This window comes from Cinclus cinclus, chromosome 3 (assembly GCF_963662255.1).
Source record: "Cinclus cinclus chromosome 3, bCinCin1.1, whole genome shotgun sequence".
NCBI lineage: Eukaryota > Metazoa > Chordata > Aves > Passeriformes > Cinclidae > Cinclus > Cinclus cinclus.
In genome coordinates, this window is record NC_085048.1 from 72531821 (window position 1) to 72554170 (window position 22350).

General features: G+C 40.7%; 1 protein-coding gene across 1 annotated transcript in view; it reads right to left on the reverse strand.

Moving 5' to 3' along the window:
* The window catches only part of SMOC2 (SPARC related modular calcium binding 2), a 136136-nt gene extending 114149 nt beyond the window's left edge, over positions 1-21987 (reverse strand). Inside the window, exon 1 of the mRNA XM_062489153.1 lies at positions 21913-21987. Within this exon, the coding sequence (XP_062345137.1) occupies positions 21913-21987 (75 nt within the window). The remainder of the gene's footprint in view (positions 1-21912) is intronic.
* Positions 21988-22350: the final 363 nt, after the last annotated feature.

Genomic DNA, 22350 nt, shown 5'->3' on the forward strand with positions numbered 1-22350 from the left:
ACAAGAAAACCAAAGTGATTCATGAACTCTTGCAAGGACCCATTTGTAACACAACCTTCGGTAAGGTTTATTCTCCTGATCTTAAAGTGAGCACATACTGGAAGTGCTATCTGTCTTTCCCCTTTAGGAAAGGTGCAAGTTTCATCTGCTGACACCTTAGAATATTATAAATGTTTTCCTGTGGCAGAAGTCCCAGTTCCATACAGGATCTCCTAGTGTGTTTAACTATTTTAGTTTCATCCTTGTAAGTGAATAGTTCAACTACTAGCTGAAAAATATGGGCACATCCAGGATCATTGAGAAATGCTGTTTATCATCACTAAACACAGCAGCATCTTACAGAAGACAAAATAAATAGCAGATGTCAGTAATCTATCACTGTGTTCTCACCCGCAAATACTACAGGTCAAAATCTTCCAAGATGCAGCTGTGCAATGACTTCCATTTGAATCAGGATTCACTGCTATAACAAGAAAAAATTTTCCTTTTGTTATCTAATGTACATATCCAATAGCTTTTATCACAACAGTGAAATAAATTGAGAGTTTGACAGGTGTGTGGGTGCTGGTATTCAGCAGAATTCCCCAGAGTTCCCTTTTGGGATATGTGCTGCAAATTCACTGATGCAGAATGCCCCCACATGCAACAAAGACTTAAATACACAGTGGTAGCTCAAGTTAAGAATATTGGCACTGTGTTCACAGCAATTTTGAGTGAACTCACAGTAACATACACATGGGATATAAAGGCTTGAGATGTAACTCTTCCTTTTTTCACTGTTTCTCTTATGTGGTTTAGAGAACATCTTTTCAACATTCTTCACATCCTCCCCTTCCCACCACCCCCAGAAATAGGGGTGACATTTAGTTCTCCCAACCATGAACTTGTGGAATGAATCACACACAATGCTAGTGCAGGAAAATCCTGTTTCCTGAAAGCAACCACAGAGCTCTGAGCACCAAGGTTAAGTTATGACATGCGAGCTGGCATTAAATCCACCCTAAAGTTCAGTTCATGTAAGAGTTCACCACCATGTAAGATTTTACTGATGATAGCTCAAATTGAGTAACACAATAACCTGCCTAACAAATCCTCTCCTCCAGCACACTGTTCTCCCTAAGGGAGGACTACATGGGCAGCAGAGCTTTATCCTCAGATTATTCAAACCAAAAGGCAAGGTGGAAGAATTTCAATTTCCTCTGGACAAATTCTCATTTGTTCCTGCCAAACAGCTACAGGTTTCTGTTGCCTCTAGGCAAAAAACAGCTTGACAGAAGCACACAGTTTGGAAGTGCCTGGAAAGATGGGATGTTTCTCAATTCTTTTCAATGAATTTATGCTTCCTCCATGTGCCACAAGCCAGATTCCAGCAGTTCCCTCCACCAGGTTAAAAAAGACCAACAAATACAGTTTAGCAGAATCGTTGACACCACCACTGCCATAGAGTGGTACATAAACCACACCACAAAAGCACCTCTAGGAATTTCAAAGTTCCCAACCTCACACTTTAGAGTCTTCACTCACCCAGTCCCAGAGATTGTTGCCCTGAATACACTAGATGTGAACTGGCCCCTCTGAGATGTCATTACTCAAAGAGCTACTCAACATTTGTACAGTAATAGCCACAAAAAATGGGATTGAACCCATGAAAATGAACATTCTCCTCAGGGAAATGGCTGCATAATAAAGGAAGTGAAAGACACTGGGTGACATCATGAAAAAAAGTTTAATTCCCAAATTATTAATCTATACCTTCAAGGCTCATGCAGTATAAAAACATAATGCATTTTTGACCCTCGGAATTCTCTCCATGTTGGTACCTTTAGCTGAGGAATTAAACTGTTTCCTAAACTATAGCTTGTTAGTGTTGCACAACACATTATAGATGGCACCTAAAGAAGGCATAAAAGGTACAGAAGGAACAAGAAAAACCACTCCTATTCAGATCTGCAGCACACAGGCTGTGTTCATCTCTGGTGAGCAGAGGGAGGGCACAGGCTCCTTTCCCACTAGAAAATCAAGTATTTTAAAGTCATCTAGAGTAGAACTTTAATTAGGGATGGTCTCTCCACCAGATTTTGGTTCTAGCCCAAAGACTTAGTTCAAACCAGAACATATCAAATATTGCCTTGATTATCTAGGTACCGAGCATTAAACACTGTTGTTGGCACCAAAACAATCTGTCTCCTCAGCAGATCTGAGCTACCAGTCACAGAGAAGTAATCCATTGAAAGCCCTCCTGAGAAATCCCAGTTTGTTCTGTCAGCAGCAGCACTGGGAAAAACCCCAAGAGCCAATACCCCAAACACGCACTACTGACTTGCCCCTTCCCTACACCTCAGCTTCACCAACAGCTCACTCAAACCCTTCCCAGCCTATAATATATCAGACTCCCGGGCACCACCAGCCATTAAAAGGCCAGGGAAGAACCTAGCTAAATGGACAGCTACAGCAGATCTCCTTGACACAGAACTGGTGTCAATGGAAAACAGGATTTATTTCTCCTTAAATACATATCATCCATTTGAAGTGCTACCTGTAAGTTTGTATTGGTGAAAAAGTCTATTTATAACCACATCATGTTAAAAAAATAAGACTACTGTAATGATGTGACAAAATCTCTACTAATTAAAGAAAATCTCAGTGAGGAACTGGATGGATCACTCAAGGTTAATACATTTATTGCAAAGGCAGATAGGACTTACCAATAAAATTTCTACCCCCTCATAAACTCTTAATAAGTAGTCCTCAAGAAAAATTTAATCATTTCCTGAGCTACTGCCTATCCTGAAGAAAGACATCAAAAGAGGTCAGACCAGCCTAATACAGCTAAAACAAACAGTTAGCAATGAAAGTTTCCAGGACAACTGCAAGATTCTAAAATTCTTCCTATTATTTTATTTATTCAAGTTCTTAAAAATATTAACTATGAGTGGAATATCAGCTCCAAATCCTGTAAATGAGTTTGGTTTAGTGTTCAACCTCATGACCAGATGTAACAGTGACATAAATTACTCGCAAGTGCTTTCAGTGTAAACATTTCTCCTAAAGTCTGGGAAAAAAATCCTGACATGGTAAAATAAGAATGTGAAAGTAAAAATATTTCTCTTGCAGCAAGAAATGAGAAATGGATACTTTTTTCCTTAATCTTCTTTCTTCAGGGAGGAGAAAATGTCGGAGTTTTCTTGCTGTCTCAGGAAAGCTGATGCTGGCGAGCTCCTTTCCTTTCATAACTGCAAACACAAGGCATGAAATTTGATCTTTCATCAACATGAGATCAGCTCTTGTGGTCCAGAACTATCTTTGACCAAACTTTGCAATATAATAGAAACTGATTTCACTAGGGTATTTCTGGTCTGAACATTTGAAGGCAAGCCACATATCTATTAGTTACCTGCAACTTCCTTATTCAGTTGAGTCTTCTGAAATTCGAAAACAGTAAACGATGAATGTGACAGTTGCGAGCATGGTTATCTCTGGCATCCCTGCACTGCCTGCTGGGGAGCTGTACTGCCACATTAGTCTTGATGTAGGTGGATATGTTTACTCCCTGCTGCAGGACTCTGAAAGCCACAGCAGCATGGGCACTGTGCCATGGTAACACAGTTCCACTGAGCTACTGCAGTCTCCTTCTACCAGTAGTGTTTGATCAATACTTGGCTGTGCAGTGGGGAAATAGTTACAAAGCACCTGTCTTTCCTGTGCTTCCTTCACTTGGGCATACAGGTGTGCACATAGGCACAGACATGTCCCTCTGTCTTGCAAAGCAACAGTCAATATGATGTGGGAACCTACAAAACCTAATGTTCCTTAGGCACACTGGGTGATTAGCTGTAAAACTGCAGCATGCACATTGCTTCCACAGTCTGTCTGAGTCAGCCCACTACACAGATGGTTGCATTTTTCCAGTTTTCTGCAGATCCTCTGTTCAGTCTTGTCATGATTTAGGGGATGATGAGACCCTTCGGTCTTGTACTGTGCTATTTTCTTTTAACTCTCCTTCTCCAAGGGAAAAATCTTCACTCACAAATAGCAAGGCATCTTCAGCACAGCATACCTGATCAAATCAGAAGTTAATTGTCCCAATTGCCTGTGCATTTCATAGCAATTATATCTATAAAATCTGTATTATAGAAAGTACAAAGTAAATCAACATCAACTAGAATGCAGAGGCGGTTTACTGAGGTGCTTATGCAGACACCAAAGATCCGGTTTTGTCCTGTAAAACTAGAAACAACTACGTGGCCTGTGCTTGCCTTAAGTTGGTTTGTGTCACCTTGCCCAGATCAAAAACCTGGCTGCCAGGATTTTTCATCAGAAGAATCATTTACAGATTATTGAGATATTTTAGGGTACATTCTGATCATTAGCACTTAAACACAATGTTGGATCTTCGTGTACAGGGTCCGGAGATGACTCCCTTCCTTAAAGGTTTGGCTGTCTGAGCTCAGGACCAGTGGAGAGACAGCACAGCCCCCTGGCAGCCCCTCTTCCCTGGTGTCCCTGCAGAGAGGCTCCCATGCCATGCTGGAGAGGTGACAACCCAGCTGAGGCTTGCTGGACCCACGGGACCTACTTCCCATCTGAAACCTCGCTGCTTGGCCTCTGCCTGATCCACTGCTCCTGCCACATTCCATCTTCACCATGGGCTCTGCTCATCCATGCCCATATTCCAACATGCCCACTTAAAGAGCAGCCCATACCCAGGGAAGCATCTGATGCCAGGGGCTGGGGCTGCCCCAGGCCCCCATGGCTGCCTGCTCCTGTTGGGGTGGGACAGGCTATGCCTGCGCACAGGGAGCCCCCGCTGTTTCCACTCCTGGATCCTCACAGCACCTGACGCTCTAATGCAGACTTCTTGCCTTTCACATTACATTTTTTACCATATTAAGAGGCAGTTGTAGTGGTTCAAGTAAAAAGGAATTGGTCCCCTGAGACGAATGTGTAATGATTTTCTTTGGACTGAGGAAGGGAAATTCAGTTTTAATTGAATAATATGAGAAAAAAGCCTTACATGTGCTAATTTGTTGGACTCAAATGTGTTTAGACTGAGTTGTTGAGATGTTTTGACACTGGGTAATTAGGGTAATTGGAGAAAACAGCTGGACTATTTTGACACTAAAAATTTTGATATGGTAAGGTCACTCACACTGAGATCATGAAAGGGATATAAATTTAAAGGAACTTGCACTATGATACAAAGCAATTTTCTACATAATACCAAAGATACCTTTAAAAATACATTAATGAAATAGCCTGGGATTTTTTAAAAATGGATCTTTGGAGACATCTCCTAAATCACATCTTTATACTTTTACAGATGATCGTATCTGCCATAAAAAGAAGAGTGTGAGAATGAAACAGAAAAACAAACCATGATAATAAATAATTTTATACTTTGTAAGTGTTTGACTTTGGTAATAGTTACATAAGGACATTTTTTCTCTGCTTCTGCAGGGATAAATCTACAGCTGCCTGTGGACAATTTGATATGCCTGGTCAGAAACAAATTTAGCAGAAGTAAAAACCAACAGCTTGACCTGTCTTATCTCAGCCTCTTTTTAATAATAATTCAAAATTCAAATGTCAATTTGTCCCATACTTCAGATGTACCTACAAGATTTTCCTACATGGCATGACAATTAACCAGTATTTGTTATGCCTACAAGCGCTTAATGAACAGAGCCTGATTTTATAAGATATTTCAAGTCTGGAAAATGTTCTTTAAAATCTGCAAAATCCTTTGACATTTTAGCTACTCTGTATCAAAACTACGGTTTTTCTGAACTGAGGGCTTGATATGCTGGTTTCTAAATGAGCCACATTCATGATATGCATCAAATCTTTCAGCAGGAATAGATATTCACATATTAAAAATGGTAGAGGAACTTCTCAAGAAATTTTCAAAAAAAAAAAAGACAGTGAATACTTCTATATTGTCTTCAATATTAAAATAAGACAGTGTGATTGCTAACAAGAAACTAAGTCAGAGAAGCTGCAGATTTGGCCAATTTTGCAGAATACCTTTCAGATTAGAAAAGACTCACAGAAGCAAAATCAGTTCATGAAACTTTTAAAACTATTAATTTCTGTTTAGCAGATATCCTGTTACTGATACAAAACTGTAATTATAGTAGCCTGTAGCTTCATCAATGTTACACTGCACATGAAATACTGCAACTGTTTGAAGTTCCTTCTAATTAAAATCCTTCTACTTAAAAATTGCTAGATTTCCTGCATTTTTGTCTTCTGTCAGCTCTTTTGCATTACTACACATCTTTGGAATACGGTAAGAGTGCTTCTCCATCTCCTTAAGAACATTAGCATTTTAAACACAGAATTTCAATAAAATCAACCAAGTTAACAGAAAACTTTCACACAGAAGAGCTGCTTGCTAAGAAGTGTTTTCACTAAAAATGCAACACTTCATAGGCAAATTGCCTTTTAAAAAACTTATTTTAAAAAAGCTCTAATTTCTTGTTCTTTCTCTCTTTATGCTAATGTAGTTTTTAATCACTTGTAGTTTTGATTACTTAATTCTTGTCATGAGAGAAAACATTCAGCCTTTCATCTAATCAGATTAGCTAGGAAAGATTTCACATGCTTTGTTACTGGTAACAGGGTTTTATTTAAAAATCTCAGATAATGAAAAGCCATTTACCCACAAATGAAGGAAATTAGTTAAAAGCAAACAAAGAGAACAAAAGAATGAATCAGTATGTATCAGTATGCAAAAAAATGTATCAGCATGTACATGATTGGGGCAAGAGGAAAGCACTTTCCCTAGGCTGCCTGAAGCTAGATGGCTATCTTGTATATGATATTGATTGACAAATTATTCTTCTTTTGTGCTTTTCTTGTTGATTCTTCAAAATTACATGTACCTATCTTTGGATATGTGTGACTCTTCTCTGTTTTTCAGCCTATGCTATAGTTGATACAACTTTCAGCCTTTCACAAATGCTCACTTGAGTAGATGAGGAAGCCATCCTTTTCACCAACTCATTGATGGTAAATAAACAGCAACAACTGGGCAACTGCAACTGTGCCTCACATGTGAGGCTGTTCATGTACTCAGCCATCAATCAGAAACACAACAGTGATCTGCCAGTCACCTAGGAATAAAGCAGAAATATTTGCCATTTTTTTTAACCTGCTTGTCTCCTGTGGTTCTGAGGGACATTACAGGCACAATGTCACCAATCTGGCCTTTACCAAAATATCAGGATTACCTACCAATCCCAAATATATATTTTCTTACAGGAAGGGATCCCCAGACAAATTCCCAAACAACCTACTACACAGAGTGGGACTACACTTCACCAGACAGATCAGCCACTCTCCAAAGGATAAGGGAAGTGTCCGTAATGAAACAGAGTGCGGCTGATAAATAATCCCTAGGGTAACAGAGTACTGGGTATGTATTTTATTAGGTGATGAGCAGAAGAAGGGTAACATCTGGATTCACAGTCCATCAGGCTAAATCTGCCGAGTGTTCAATTCAAGTTCAGTTTATTTGAATAACACCGTAACAGTTAAATGGATTCCCATGGCACAGACCACAATGCAATATGGAAAATGAAATATCACTAGTGCAATGGTATTGCACTTTGACATGAAAAATGCACTGAAAAAAAGGTCTATCTGAGAGATAGCAGGTAGCCAACAGCTATTTCAGATAGCAAAACAGCAAGCAACAGAGATCTCTGGGCTAGAAAAAGCTTAAAATCTTGATCAATGTGCTATCACAATAATGCAATAATGCAAGTGACCTGAACACTGAAAGACCAGCCCTTCTTTTCACACCACCGTTCACAGCTTCAGGTTAATGGACACGAGGGAGTCCTGGCCACATTAACTGAAATAACAGCACTGACTTGTTTCTCACAGTTGTTAAGACAGAGGCTGCCTGTCGAAAACACAAACTCCCTCATTCCATATTTATATAGGCAATCTGCAGGAGTTTTAAAACAATGTGCAAGCACTTCTGGACAACAGGGGAAGTTGTCAGCTAAGGAAGCAGCAGGAACCTCACCTGACATACTGCAATCAAGCTCAGGCAGGATTCCAGGCCATGGGGGACAGCAGGGCTGATTGAGAGGCATGAGCTTGGAAAAAGAGTGCATTGTGAAACCAATGCACACTGAATGGGCTTGTCCAGATGATGTAGGCAGAATGAATAGTAGGTATTTTAGCACTCCCAGTTTCATGAACTTTTCTTAATGATTTTGTCGTTGAACCATACACATGCACAACCTTAGGTCTAATTTAACAGAGTTATATGCACAGATAGTCAGTGTCACTGCAGTAATATGAATCACTTGGAGATTGCCTTACAGGTTGCTTGTAAGAAAAGAATTTTACAAAAATGTGTGCATGTTATTTATAGCCCACTTCATTTATAATCCATTTTATTTTGAAACAAACATACTGGTTTTGAGGGGAATAAAGAAACAAAAAATTCTAGGAACCAATCTTTTTTCTTCACACATTTTTGGCATGAGCACACCTCCCCAGTCTGTTGACTTTAACTGCTTTCTCCTCCAGGTTCTGCTCACTCCTACTTCAACTGAGCCAGTGCTTCCACTATGCTGAGATATCTATAAGCCAATCTCTGTCTCCCAAAGAAGAGTCTTTGGAGCCTTCACTGAGCATGTTGTTTAAGAAAGGCTGTGTCTTGGAAGAGATTGTGCCTTTGCCACAAAGACCAAATCTGTCATATTCACAGGGGGGAAAAAAAATACACACATTACTTTTATAGCAACAGTCTTGGTGGCTACAGGATTTATCAAATTCACAGTAAGAGAGTGAGCTGTATTTGCCCTGAAAAGTGAATGACAGGATTTTAACAATTTTCATTTCATAAATTAGTGGTTATTTCAGTGGACCTTTAGGTTGTATAATCACATGCATTTGTCAACAACATGTAAGAAGGACAAATATGACAACAGGATTAATTCAAGGAAGTAAACACCATGCAATAAAGAGCAGGGAGAGCTGATTTTACACTTTATATGCCCTGCATATGCCTAGTGGTATTCTTTCGATCAAATTCTACCTGTATACACAAAAAGCTGACCACATGTTTTTGTTATGAACAGCACCACCACCCAGATACATACAGACTAAAAGATTTTATCACACCTCCCAGGCCTCATATCCAAACATGCACACTGACACATTACAGTATCAGTTTCAGGCACTTCAATTATCTCCAAGCTTCTCTGCACATTTCTGTCCTTATGGCATAGACCCATAGTTTCCCTTGTTCCAGACTAAAGAGGACAGAGAGATGCCCAATTTTGTCTTGCTCAAACTCCCACTGGACTCAGCAGGATGTTACGGAGAAGGCTGGACACACCCATTATAAAAATGGTGGAATATCAGCAGCTCCTGTATCCACAACACACAAGCCACGATCAGAGATCTCCACTTCAGCTGAGTGCCTGTTTCAGGCATTCCTGCCCTCCAAGTAACACAGGGATATACAGAAGCAAACTGATATTCCAGAGAGCCAGGACAGAAGCTGCAGTTGTGACACCCCTCTTTAAAGGACTGAAGCATGGTGAGGCAGAATCATTTCTGATCTTTCAGACGAGTGTACTGGCAGGGTAAATCATCTCTTCCCCACTCCCATGCTAGTTTGCCATTTGAACTGCCTTGCAGACACCTGGCACACATCACACAACTTTTTAATCAAAATAGCACACAGAATGTGTGCATAGGACATATGCAGCCTTCAGGCTATTTCATAGTCACAACAAATGAAAGGAAATTAGGTAATCACCTCCAATTATACTTTGACAACAGCTTCTAAATCTCACTCTACTGAACAGTTTTCTAGCAAACATAGAAGCAGCGAAAAAATAATCACAAAGTTTTAAACCTTTATTCCAGCAAGAAGCATCAGTTATGAGAAAAAGAAAGCAATATAGTCCAGGCACACACACACACACACACCTGCTTCGCTGTTGTTGACAGCAGATAGCTGCAGGGCTCTGCCTGAGAGACATCCTGCATACCACAAAAGAGCTGGAGAGTATGAACTGTGACCCCTTTCAGCTTTGATAGACTTGTTTGGTTTTTTTCAAACTTTTCCATCCATCATGCACACCTTTCTAATGTTTGTCTCAATTTTATGAAGATCCCTGGAGGGAATTTCATTGCATCTCTGACACTGCTTTAATTGCTATCAGCTGGAAATAGTGAGTTTTTATATGTGATTAGTCCTATTTGTAACCTCCTAAATTCATTGGAGATGTCTGGTTGCTTCTTACTTCTATTAAAATGAATGTGATTTCCTGACATGGCTGTAAAATGAATCTCACTTGGGAGCCTCCTCACCCCCAGGTGTGTTGAGAAGACTCAGGATAGCAGTTTTAAAGAAACTATTTACTTTTGTAAGAAGGAAAGACACTGTGTAACCTTTTGATTTCTCCTGTCATAATAAGCAATGCAGGCAGTAAAAGCTCTATCCTGTCATTATTTACAATGATAATCATGAGAGCTATTAAAATAAAATCAAATATTGCCTGAGGCAGTTCCTGAAGTGACCTGATCTGAGATTGGAAGTGAGATGGTATTCTTTTCATTCTTTTCAGTCTTTAGATTACACAAATTCATCAACTAACAAACACAGCTGCCCTATAGCACTTCCAACACAGTCAAAACCTAACAACTTAGAAATCTTGTCAAATGAAAACTAACACTAGACTCCTATGCATCATTCCCTTAGACCAAAACACACAAACAAAAAAAATAGCTAACAGATCAAAGCAGTCGTATCAAATTACATGAACTTCAGGGGGAAAATATCTGACATACTGGTTATTAACCCCAAGGGAACTTTAAACTTTTATGGGGGTTTTCCAATCATTGCTGGAAAACAAAAGGAAGAAAAGGTTTGCATAGGAATGTATATAGTGTACCCCTGCATGCACATACATGATAGACATGGGTCATCTTAAGGTAGAAAATAACAATCTAGGGAATTTACTACAGCTGATGGATACGACATTCTGAAGCCACAGAAAGCCTCTAGGAAGAAGTTCTGTCTTTCTTAATAATGCCTGACATCTCTCTCAGTTTGCCAAGAGAGCCTTTAGACCAGGTTTCCCAGAGGTTTCTTTCTATAGCTGCTGCTATAGAAAAAGAGAGTATACTCGGAGGTTGTGAATGAAGCAGCAAGAATGGCTCTCAGCTCTTTGGTCTGCAGTCTGCACTCACAGGCTGGAAGCATCTTTCATCCAAACCCATCTCCTCTTCTCCTTTGAAAGGTAGGGAAGGACAGAGGGTAGAGAAGCTTTCAGCTCCATCTGACCTACAAAATGTGCGGATATAGGGAGAGGCATCCAAACATTCATGTTATTCTTTTTAGGAAAGACCAGGCTGCATTGATTCAGAGCTCTTTTTCTTTAGGGAAGAAAGAGTTTTGCACCATGAAAGGAAACACATACCGCAGCCTGAGAACCCCAGCTTTAGGGCAATGATAAGGTTGAAACATTAAGCTCTCACAAGTCAGGAAATACCAAGCAGATGACACTTGGCTCTCTTCACTGTGCAGAACACTTTGGCCAACAGCATGACAAGACCAGAGAGAGACAATTTTGCTGATGACTTCCTGAAATGTTGAATTGCTTGCTCCAATTATTTACAAAAGGTAGAGTAGGATCAAACATATATATACATATATATGTATGTATATATATATATATGAATGCATATGCATATATATATATACATATAGACATACATACATACATATAGGAAAGTCTATACAAAATAACCAGCGTGGATAATTTGCAGAGGGTGTAAACAACCAGACTGTGGCCACAACCGTCTGAGGAACTCTACTATTTGTATATCCTCCATTATTTGTGTTCTGTCTCACCTGCAAGAAGGTGTCATTCAAGATTTATTTATTACTGAACTTGGAAACTGTGGCAGACCAAGAAGGCCAACTAGGCATGAGCCCCTTTTGCCCAAAACATTGCACAAACACAAATAGCTTACAGCCTACACATAGAAAAAGCATGTAAACACTGAAGATGTGCTAAAGAAAGATCAACTGGATGGGGAAGGAGAATAGTGGAGAAAAATCTACAGCAGCCAGAGAGAGCCCAGTCACAACTATGAGTCCCAAAGGATGCCAGTTTCCAGGTCCTCTGGAATCACTCCTAGCAGCAGTGTTTCACCTCAATACTACACATTTTGTGAACCTGTGATTATCTCACCAGTCACTCTACCAAACCAGCAGCGCTGGTGAGCTTTAGTGAGTCTGTCACCAGCCACAAAGATGCAAAAATTAATCTCTATCAGCCATTTAATCTTAGTGTCAGATCTGGATTTGTCATCTAGTAGGAAATACCCTGACTCTCTCATTGCTATACACATCTCCTGGTCTTGCAGCTAATGAACATAAACACTCATAAGAGAAGTACTTGATATCCATTTTGCATTGGAGAAAATTGCTGCACTAGTTACAGACAAGTAGACATTTGAGCTCTGCTTTTTGCCATTTTCCCTTCGCAGTGAAATCAATTATCCATGCATGACTATTGCCTCGTAATTTTATTGTGAATTAATGGAAGTCCATTATCAGGCAATGACAATTTTTGCTCTGAGAGTCATTCAGCACCTGGAAAAGGGAAGCTTAAACAGAAGACCAATTTAACAAATGAACACTTATTTAAAAAAAAAAATCTTTCCCTTTCTTTCGGAAATGTAATTTATGGAACCTTTCAAGGAGAAAACATGATGGAAAGATAAAACCTCCTGTTTAAAGTTCAGATTTGCAACTAAATCCACTTAGGCTGAAATCTATCAAAAATTTGGCACGCTTGGAAACCGCCGTCCCAGGAGGACATGGTTTGAAATACAATCCCATTAAATACAGTTTAAAAAATAAGTTGTCCCCTTTGTTTTGTCTTGCTCACCAGAATTTATGTTACAAATGCTGCATAAAGAAACAGCATGGATACATGAAATGAAATTAATACGCACTATGCTTTCTGCAGACTGAACTCCTCCTCGTGTCTCATGGCCAGGAGCATCTCATATGTTAGGCCATATATTCCGTCTTGTCCACACTAGCCTGCTCTGAGCTCTCATGAATGCTAATTCGTATTAATTAATGTCAAGCCATGCCGTGTCATTAAAGACACTCCTTTTGCAGAACGCTTTTCTACCTTTCAGTAGTTTGTGTCAAGCCCTTTTCCCATTTGAGATTTTTCCCATCTGAGTTCCGAACTGAGTGGCAAGTGCTGAAGAATCAAGGTCCCAGCTGTTCCTTTCCGGACTGAAGCCAGTGGGGAAGGAAACAAGGGCTTCCCCCCCTTCCAGCCCTTCCCAGAGGAGACGGGGCAGACCGCGCTGCTCTTGCTCTCCCTCCCGTGGTGGATCCCTGAAGTGCCACGGAAGAAGAGAGGTGCATGGAAGAACAGAGGTGACCTCCCTGACCCTGGGGATGATGTACAAGTGGTGCCGCCGTTCTGCATCTGCAGCGGAATGGATGCGGGAGAAATGGAGAAATATCTGCACAGACCCTCCCATCTCTGCTTTTTGTTTTGCGTCACTTAAATCTTTGGTGGCTCTCTTCCAAAAATAAGCCATCCAACACACCAGAGATAATTTACTAAACAAATAATCCTTTGGTTAACTCAAAGCCTGATTTAGTTTCTGTGTTGACAATCTTTTTCATTTCTGCACCCTCTTGTGGGGACAAAGGTATCTTTACAATATGTTCTACCCTCGAGTACATTGTAGCATACTTACTTCAGGACCAGGCTTCACTTACTTGATTTCATTTATTTGATAGAAATTTTCACTTTAAAAAGTCCTCATGACAACTGCTCCCTGGACTAGAGCAGTGTTATACAGCACCTATAGGTAAAGAAAGGTGACGCACAGCGACCACAGCATTAACAAATATAACTTCACAGAGCCTGGGTCAGTTTCACTGACACCCCTTTGCCTGCACTAAGCAGCATCCATGTGGAGGCTACAGTGAATGAGAACTGATTAAAACACTGATTAAATGCAATAAACAATTCTTCACCTGCACAGACAAGGACAAATAAATTAACTGAGACAACTGAACCAGAGACCATTGGCAAGCTGTGTTCAAGGTGTCTTCCTGCTTCTAAAAGAAAATCTTCTTTTAATTTTAAGACCATTAGGTTCACCTCACAGTCACAAAGAGGAACCCAGTGTGTTTGGGTGACTGTAGGAAACCAGGATGAAGACAAGTGCACTGAAACCAGCATGGCATCCATGTATCAGCCTCACTGAGTAGAGATTCCCACATTTTAGTATCACCATCTTTCTGACATGCTATCAGTGCCATATTTCTACCTTGTATTCTCAGAACAGCAGCCCCAAACCCTAGATTCTACCACTTGCTGAAAAATGCCACTGTGAAAAGCAGCATCTAGCAAAGAAAAACATTTGGGAAGCAATTCTTTAGATGGCATGATTTAGGTCCCCAGCTCGCACACTTGGTATTCTGTCTAAATCAGACATACAGTCTGATTTAACAGCACTTCTGTACAAGTAGACATGCTGCAGTACAAATACGGTTAAAATGGTTTGCATGTCTACTAAAACGTCACCCCATCCTTTCAAAATAGTAATGAGACTCAATGACAGATTTTACTCAGACTAAACTCAACTATTCCTCCACTTTACTCCAGATAAGAGCAGGAAAAACACAATGGAGCTGAGGCATTGCCTTCCCACCCTGACATCATCCAGAACACCTGCAATGTGCCAGGTTTCTCTGTACTGCAGTTTGATACATGGATCATAATGATTCTGTCCTGAATACCAATAAAATTAATTTTCATCTGTTGCTAATTGCATTTCAAAGAATGTACTCACCTCTCCCGAGCTTTTACACTGTTCACTCACTGATAGTACCTTGTTTTAATTCTGAAAAAAGGTCAGAATATTAGTACTTCCAAGATCAAGGTATCCCAAGTAAAAAGACTGTGAGCACTTTATGGCAGCAATTTTATTCTAAAAATCTGCAAAGCACAGCATGAAGCCATGACTTAATTCCAAAGCAAAGGAATTTTTCTTTACTTGCATGTAAGTACTCTTTAGGTGCTCTAGGACAGATTCAAAGATTTATAGTATACGTATGACACCAAATTTGCATATAGTTTAAAAATGAACACATAAAAGACGAGAAAGTACCTTATTACATCCTCAAAACAAATTTAAGGCAACACAAAAGAAAAAAATTATCTTTACTCAGTGACCCAGAAATTCAAACAACAAGCAGCCTAAAGTAAATGAAGGAAAAAAACCCCTAGATTTTGGATAGATATGATGTAAACATTTTTGAGCAAGTTTTCTAGCAGCCCACTGAGCAAGCCAGGGGAGAGCTGGAAAGGATCGCCTTCAGGAATGTTTTCTCTTTCTGTCCCAACCAGAATTCTAGGTTGCATTCTCTACTAGCCAGGATTTTCAACAGCTGATGAAACACTTAGTGGTCATTTTTAAAAGGTAATAAATTAGAGAGGGGAAAAAAATTCACTGAAGGGCATTCACTAAATCGTCAAAGTGGTTTATTCTGCAAGGACCAGCTAAAACTTCCATTTAGGAGATTGACTTCACGGATTCTGTGGTAAGATGTGACACTTCATTAGCTTTGCTGCTTGACAACCACTGATAATTTGGTAACGGCATATTAAGCAACCCTCTGATTTTAAGTGTTATCACACCAATCTAAAAACTATTCCAAATTCTTCTAGGTAGCTTTCACTTCCCCATAACCAAAGTTTGTATCCCTGTATCTCATGTGCACCACTGCACTACAGCAATGGCTGTAATTCAGACCAATTTCCTACATACCTGGGGCAGCTAGGCAAAGACTGAAGAACTGCAGGAAAAAAATGCAGGTATTTATGCTATACCTTCTCTTCTCTGCTTAGTTTATTTGCTTATGGACATTTTCGTATTACATCTTGCTAACCCTCCTTTTCTTTTGCCATAAATTATTCTGTGTGAGATTAGCATATTGCAGATTTTTTCTAAAGCATTTTCTCTTTCCAGGTTCACCTCCAGTGTTGCACTGGAAAGTCTTTTATCTGCCACTGTAGATAATAATAAAGCAGTGATTTGCAGTTAATAACCAGAAGTGGACAAAGAAATGTCAACAGAAATATATCCTGTGAAAATACACAGGGCAATTGAGACCAAGTGACTGGCTTCACCAGAATTTTGCCATAGAAGACAGTGGAGGGGCAGAGGAGCACTATTCACAAAGTCAAAAACTACTTTGACTGTATGAATTTGAAAGAAAACATTACAAATTCTCATTGTGAAATGGCCTTCATCATGAATCTATAGTGTCAACTCTAAAAATCTACTTCACAGCATAATACTGAATCAACCAGAAAATTAAGATGCATTTGGGTTTTGATTCTAAAGAAAATGCAAAATTTCTGGAAATCCCTGAGTCCTTTGCAAGTTGTAACGTCCTTTTACTCTGCAGATAGCCCCAAGAATGCTTGAATTTGTTCAGATAAAAAATGTCACTTCTGAACCAAACTCGGACCTTCATCGCTGTTCAAAAAGAGGTCTTTCATTCCAACTCCTTCTTACTCAGTTTTTAATTTTCAGGTGTCTCTGCACTTCCTGGTCTCAGGCCTGAGAGGAAATGAAGTACCAAAATACTATGAAAATGGTTGCATGGTGAGGCTGGTCTGGCTGAAGAAATGGAAACGTGAGCAAAGCCCCGAGCAAGCCAGATCTTGAAAAGATCTGTAGCCTGGTTTTGAGACCAATAGGGTTCAGATAGGTTTTTGGATAGCAGCTAAACCTTTGGAGGTTTTTCAGAATTAACTAAACCTTGAGGTTTGCCCACTGTCAAGAAATACAGCTGTTCCTCAAGGTATTGAGTAGGCAACAGGGGGCCAATGACAGTATCAAAAGTGGCCACAATATGCATGATCTACTTCTTTGGGTTTGCTCTGTTCTGTTCTTCCTGCCCCACTCACATTCATTTCTAGTCTTCAATTCTTGTTCTAAAAATCTTATGGGCATGCAGTCTGCTGGCCATCTTCATTAATGTCTTACACATAAGCTTTATGTTTATGTTGGCTGCATGCACACAAAATCACTTCTGACCCTCGATCAAAAGTTTGCTGAAACTTTCAGTATCAATTTCCACAGGCTTTGGTGCTGACTCTTCAATAAGAAGTGTCTTAAGAGTTTATTGCAAGTAAGCATTGTTGAAAGTGTTTTATTTTCAGAGCTGATGTGCCCTTGGTTGTACCAATGCCCATTTGCAGTAACAATGTTGTTAGGATCTGGAGCCACTTACAGTTTTATTTATGGTCTTGGTTTTTCAGTCACAATTAAGAGTAACTTTTCCAAATGTTTTGGTTTGCAGGCGCCATCCAAATGGGTCCTTAACTTGGAAAGCTTTGATTGTGTTTAGCTTCCCTTTACTGAACTACCTTAGTGGTCCATCTTATATTGGTCAGTGTTGTGGAAGCTATCCAGCACACAAAACGCTATTGAATACTCACAAAGCATGTGCCAAGGGAGAAAAAGAAAACAATTGTTCCCCAAAATATTCAGCTGCTGATGAAAGAAACTATTAACAGGCAGAGGTGTTCATTTCAGTAAGTAATTTCAAGAAAACGTTCTTCCTTTAAAAGATCTATCGACTGTATTGAGAAAAGCACACGGTTCAGCAAGGCTTTGAAAGAATAGTTTGTGGTATGTTGCAAGTCATCAAGATTTTCAAATAAGAAACACTTGTATCCTATTGTTTGTAGAAGTACATCCACACACACAACACTGCAACTGAGATAAAAGCAAAGTTGAGGGTTTCAAAAATGCTGTATAAACAATGAGAAAGTGTGTTGGTAAGTGCAGTGATCATAAACTTAGTTATTCGAGGAACAAAATGAGCTTTCTTCAAAGCACTGTGTTTCAAAACAAAAGTACGTATATCCTCAAAATATGCCTGATTACCCAAAGACAAGAGGTCAAAAAGGCTCAGGTCTCCCCAGTTTCATACACCCAGAAAGAACGGGTGCATCTCACAGAGCAGAATAAAAATACAGCATTGCATAAACACTCCAACAGTATGTTACAAAAATTGCGGAGTGATACCTGGCTTTCTATAAACAAGGTAAAGTGACAAAGCTACTTAAGACATTTTGTGGAATGTATGAATGTTTTACATTCGTATTTGACACAAAGGGAGAAAAACACAGGAGCAGCCAAACTGGCTACAGTCCCTCCAGATCTCATGGGTCCTTATGAGACAGCTCTCAGCCTACCTTTCCATAATGAAAGCCATTGTTCTGTTGCCAGTATTTGTTCATTTGAAATAATAATAAATACAATACTAAAGAACATTCTCCTCCTGCATGCATCCCTGAGGCTCATTAGCAATTAATAATTTGAATATTACATTTCCCCTCACTTTATCTATTATTGCAATATGGTCCTACTCAGGAGACCAGAGTCCAGGAGCAACCTTAGCAAAGAGTAATTTTGGTAACAAGAAGCCAAGACTGGTACAAACTCAAAGCAACTTTGGACTTTCTCTAACATAGTGAACACATAGGAACTCTGAAGCTCTTAGACCCTGGTGCACATTATGGCTTCCCAACACAGATTCAGGTATGCATCAGCCCATCTCTCATGTTCCTTCTCTATCCTGGCACGTAGGCAGTCAGTCAAGGAAGTTCTGTTCTGGGACCACAGTTTGGGCAGAGAGGGGCAGATTATAACACTCACACTCACTTTAGATATAGCCATAAGATCCAGGGGACCTGACTCTAGAAAGACTGGAGCATTTCAACTACCTGCTGACTATTCTGATGCATCTGCCTGCCAGAAATCATCCCAATAGTTGTTGTGTGGTAGGAAGCCATATCTCCTTGCTCCAAGCTCACACTCCTTGCAAGACTGGAGTCATGTAAGGCTGTTAAACAACCAGAAACCTCTTTGACTACTGCAAAGCTTCCAACATCTGAAAATCACATATTCACATATATATGACTATAGACATGGGTGGTTGCTGTGGGTATTTCTGCCCAAGTGAAACGCAAAAATATTGTTCCTAATTAAATGGGAAACAAGTCTGTAAAATACCGGAAGTCTTTTCTGAAAGTAGTACTTGATCCATTCCTGGAGCTAGTGAGGACATAAAGTTAAAACAGCCCAGAGAGCTGTTTATACAGATGAAAATCTTAAAGATAGAGGTTGATATCCTCTCTCCCTTCCATGCCATCACCCAGTTTGTTGCTTAGAACCCAAGAAAGGAAAAAAACCTCTGATCCATGTGCTACCTTTTGGAAAATGGTGGAGTGGCTTTTACTAGAAGGAACTATAATTTTATTATCGTGTCTCTGCCAAGGTTCTTATGTCACATTTACCACTGAAGTAATGGAGACTGTGCCCCTGATATTGCCAACCACCTGGTAAGATGAGTATACCTGTGACAGTATTGTCATCAGGGATGTGCATTCCCTCTCCATGATCATCCCATAGTTTTCATAAAACTCAGATCCACAGTGAAACATGCCCTGTCCCCATGACCTCTGGTTATTTATGAAAATTCCAGCCTTTATCTGTTATTCTTCAAACCACAAATAAAATCTAGATCTGATGTGTAGAAAATAATGCCCATTCTCAATTGCCACACAGTGGCACAGCAGGTGAAAACAAAAAAAGCCATAGATTTTCTCAGTCTTTCTACACAGCTTGGGTTTGACATTCCTTGTAATTATGCAGATACTATCCATGAGTATTTGGGAAAGGTACATGTGGAAAGGGGTTATACAGTCAGTGAGCTACAAGCAAATGACTACAGGAGTTAAGAATGATTAAGCAGTGTGGTATTTGTTGCTGTAATAGCACTAGTTTTTTATTGTTGTTTAAAAAGGTAAGTACAGAAATAGTAGAAATAAACCTGTCTCACTCTAAGTTCAGCCGTGTGAGAAGATGTAGATGTGCATCAGTGCGTGTGTGTTATTTCATTCTACGGATGTCTGCCTGTCCATTACTTCTTTGAGGGAAGGATTTCCAGCGTAGTCTAGTATTTGTAGGGGTGAGCCCTTTCCATAAGAAGAGCACAGGCAGCAGAAAAACAAGCAGAAGCTCACTACCTGCAGTCCTCTACTAACAAGGCTAGCTATGCCTACCAAAATGTTCAAGTCAATTCAGTCTGAAAGCTTGACATCTTCAAAACCATTACATTCTTGGTAGCAGAGACAGAAGGTGGGAATTCCCCCAGCATTGACTTGTCTGCTCATGGTTCATAAAGACATAGACTACTATAAGGTACAGGAATGAATAATGCACACTTGGAATTGGTGAAAAACAACAGAGAGACTTCTAACATCACCCAGATAACAGTGAAGTTACATACATTTCCATGATTCTGTGATATTTAGTTTTTAAAGAGTTCGCCAAATTGCCCTTGGCCGGATTTTTCTTCCCTTTTGTGAAGCAGACAACCCCTCACTAAAAGAAACGTATATGCTGCAGTGATTTATATCCATATTTTAAACAGCTTTAACATCATTTGGGTTATATATCATTTAAAGATATTGTAACAGTCACAATCACTCTTACTTTACATGTGGACAAACTAAGATTTGGTAGCATTGCCAGTTTACTTCCACACTAATATTTAGAAATCTTTTTATGTACAGAAGAAATGAATATTCCATGTCCTATCTTGTAAATTATGTTTATACATTTGTTAAAGTGAGGTCAAAAGTGAATTGCAATGTTGATCTGTTTACTAGAATAGTATAGACCTGACAGTCTAACGGGGCTTCAAATGAGGGTCTAAAAAAGTAAAATATGAGAACCACTTGACTTTATATGTCCCACACTTTAAAATGCCATACGCAATAAAATTCATGGAGCAAACTCATTCCTTAAAGGTTTTCTATTAGCAGCTTCTAATCTACAAATCATTTGGGGGGGGGGGGGGGAAGAAAAAGACAAACTTAGACAACAAGGCAAAACTTTTCCTAAAGAATTCCAGGTATAAACAGCTCAGCCATCCCCCACTGCCATATCACCTTGAGCTGTCCCTATAGCACCTTACTCAAAAAGGAGGGGGAAAAAAAAAAAGTCAGCTCTCGGGATTTTACAGACATTTTCTGAAAGACTTAAACAAAATAGGTCTATTTCACTTTGCAGCTGCCTGTAACTTTACCATAATAAACTCTGAGCGCACAGCCTTCACCAAAACACTTAAAAACAGCTTGAAAGAGGTATTCGCTGCCCGTTATGTTTACTCAAGCACTTGTTTTAAAACACATTTAAGGAAAATGTTTTTATTTCTACAGATTGCATTAATTATAGCTTTGCAAACACTGCAAGCTCTACAAGAAGACTGAACTGAGCTATTAGCTGCAAACCTCAGGTCTTGGCTAGAAAGTGGTTATGGCTTATTTAGTAAGCCTAATGAATTGGCTCACCCATCTCTACTCGGAGTTCCATGTATAGCATCATGGAGCCTGGAATAGCCAGAAAGGCTTGTTTCACGACGTTTTATAACTAAAATAAAGTAAAATCGGTCAGCCCGAGCCGGTCCAAAAGAAGACCTCGCTGCAGCATTATTTCTCCTCGGGCAAAACAAAAGCATTAGCACGGACATTAACGCCGGACCGAAATTCTGCGGGGACCCGCAGTAAACCTGCACTTGGCAGCGGCGGGCCGCGCTCTCCCCGGAGGCGCTCGGCGGGGCGGCGGTGCCGGCTGCTCCCCGGGAGAGCCGCGGCGGAGCTCCCGCCCGGCCGGAGCGGGGAGCAGCGCTCGGCCCGGCAGCCGCGGCCGGCCCTCGCCGCCCGGGGGCCGCATCGCCCGCTCAGGTGCTCCCGGGACCGGCCCGGAGGGCGCTCGGCGCTAGAGGCGGGGTGGCCTTACCGTGAGGGCGGAAAGCTTCTGTGCCGGCACGGCGGGGAGCAGCTCCGGCAGCAGCAGCAGCAGCGGCACCCACATCCTGAGGCGGCGGCGGCGGGCACGCAGCGGCTGCGAGTAGCGGAGGACGGGGACTCTCCTTGGGATGTCGCTACCCCCCTCCCCGACGCCTGCTTTGGCTCCTTTTCAATCCTCCCAGCTCCGGCTGGGAGGTCCCAGCTCAGGTCCTCAGTTTTCTTTTTCCCCACCCCGGTCCTTCAAATTTGGGGACGCCTATAAAGCTGAGAGGCGGCACTTTCTCCCTCTCTATGCGTGCGTCCCTCCCTCGCTCCTCGGGAGTCAACCGCGGCTCGGAGATGCTCCCCCAGCCTCTCCTCTCCCGGAGCCCTCCCACTGCCGGGGGAATCTGCCGGACGCCGCCGCCTCCCCCGGGGCGCCGCGCCC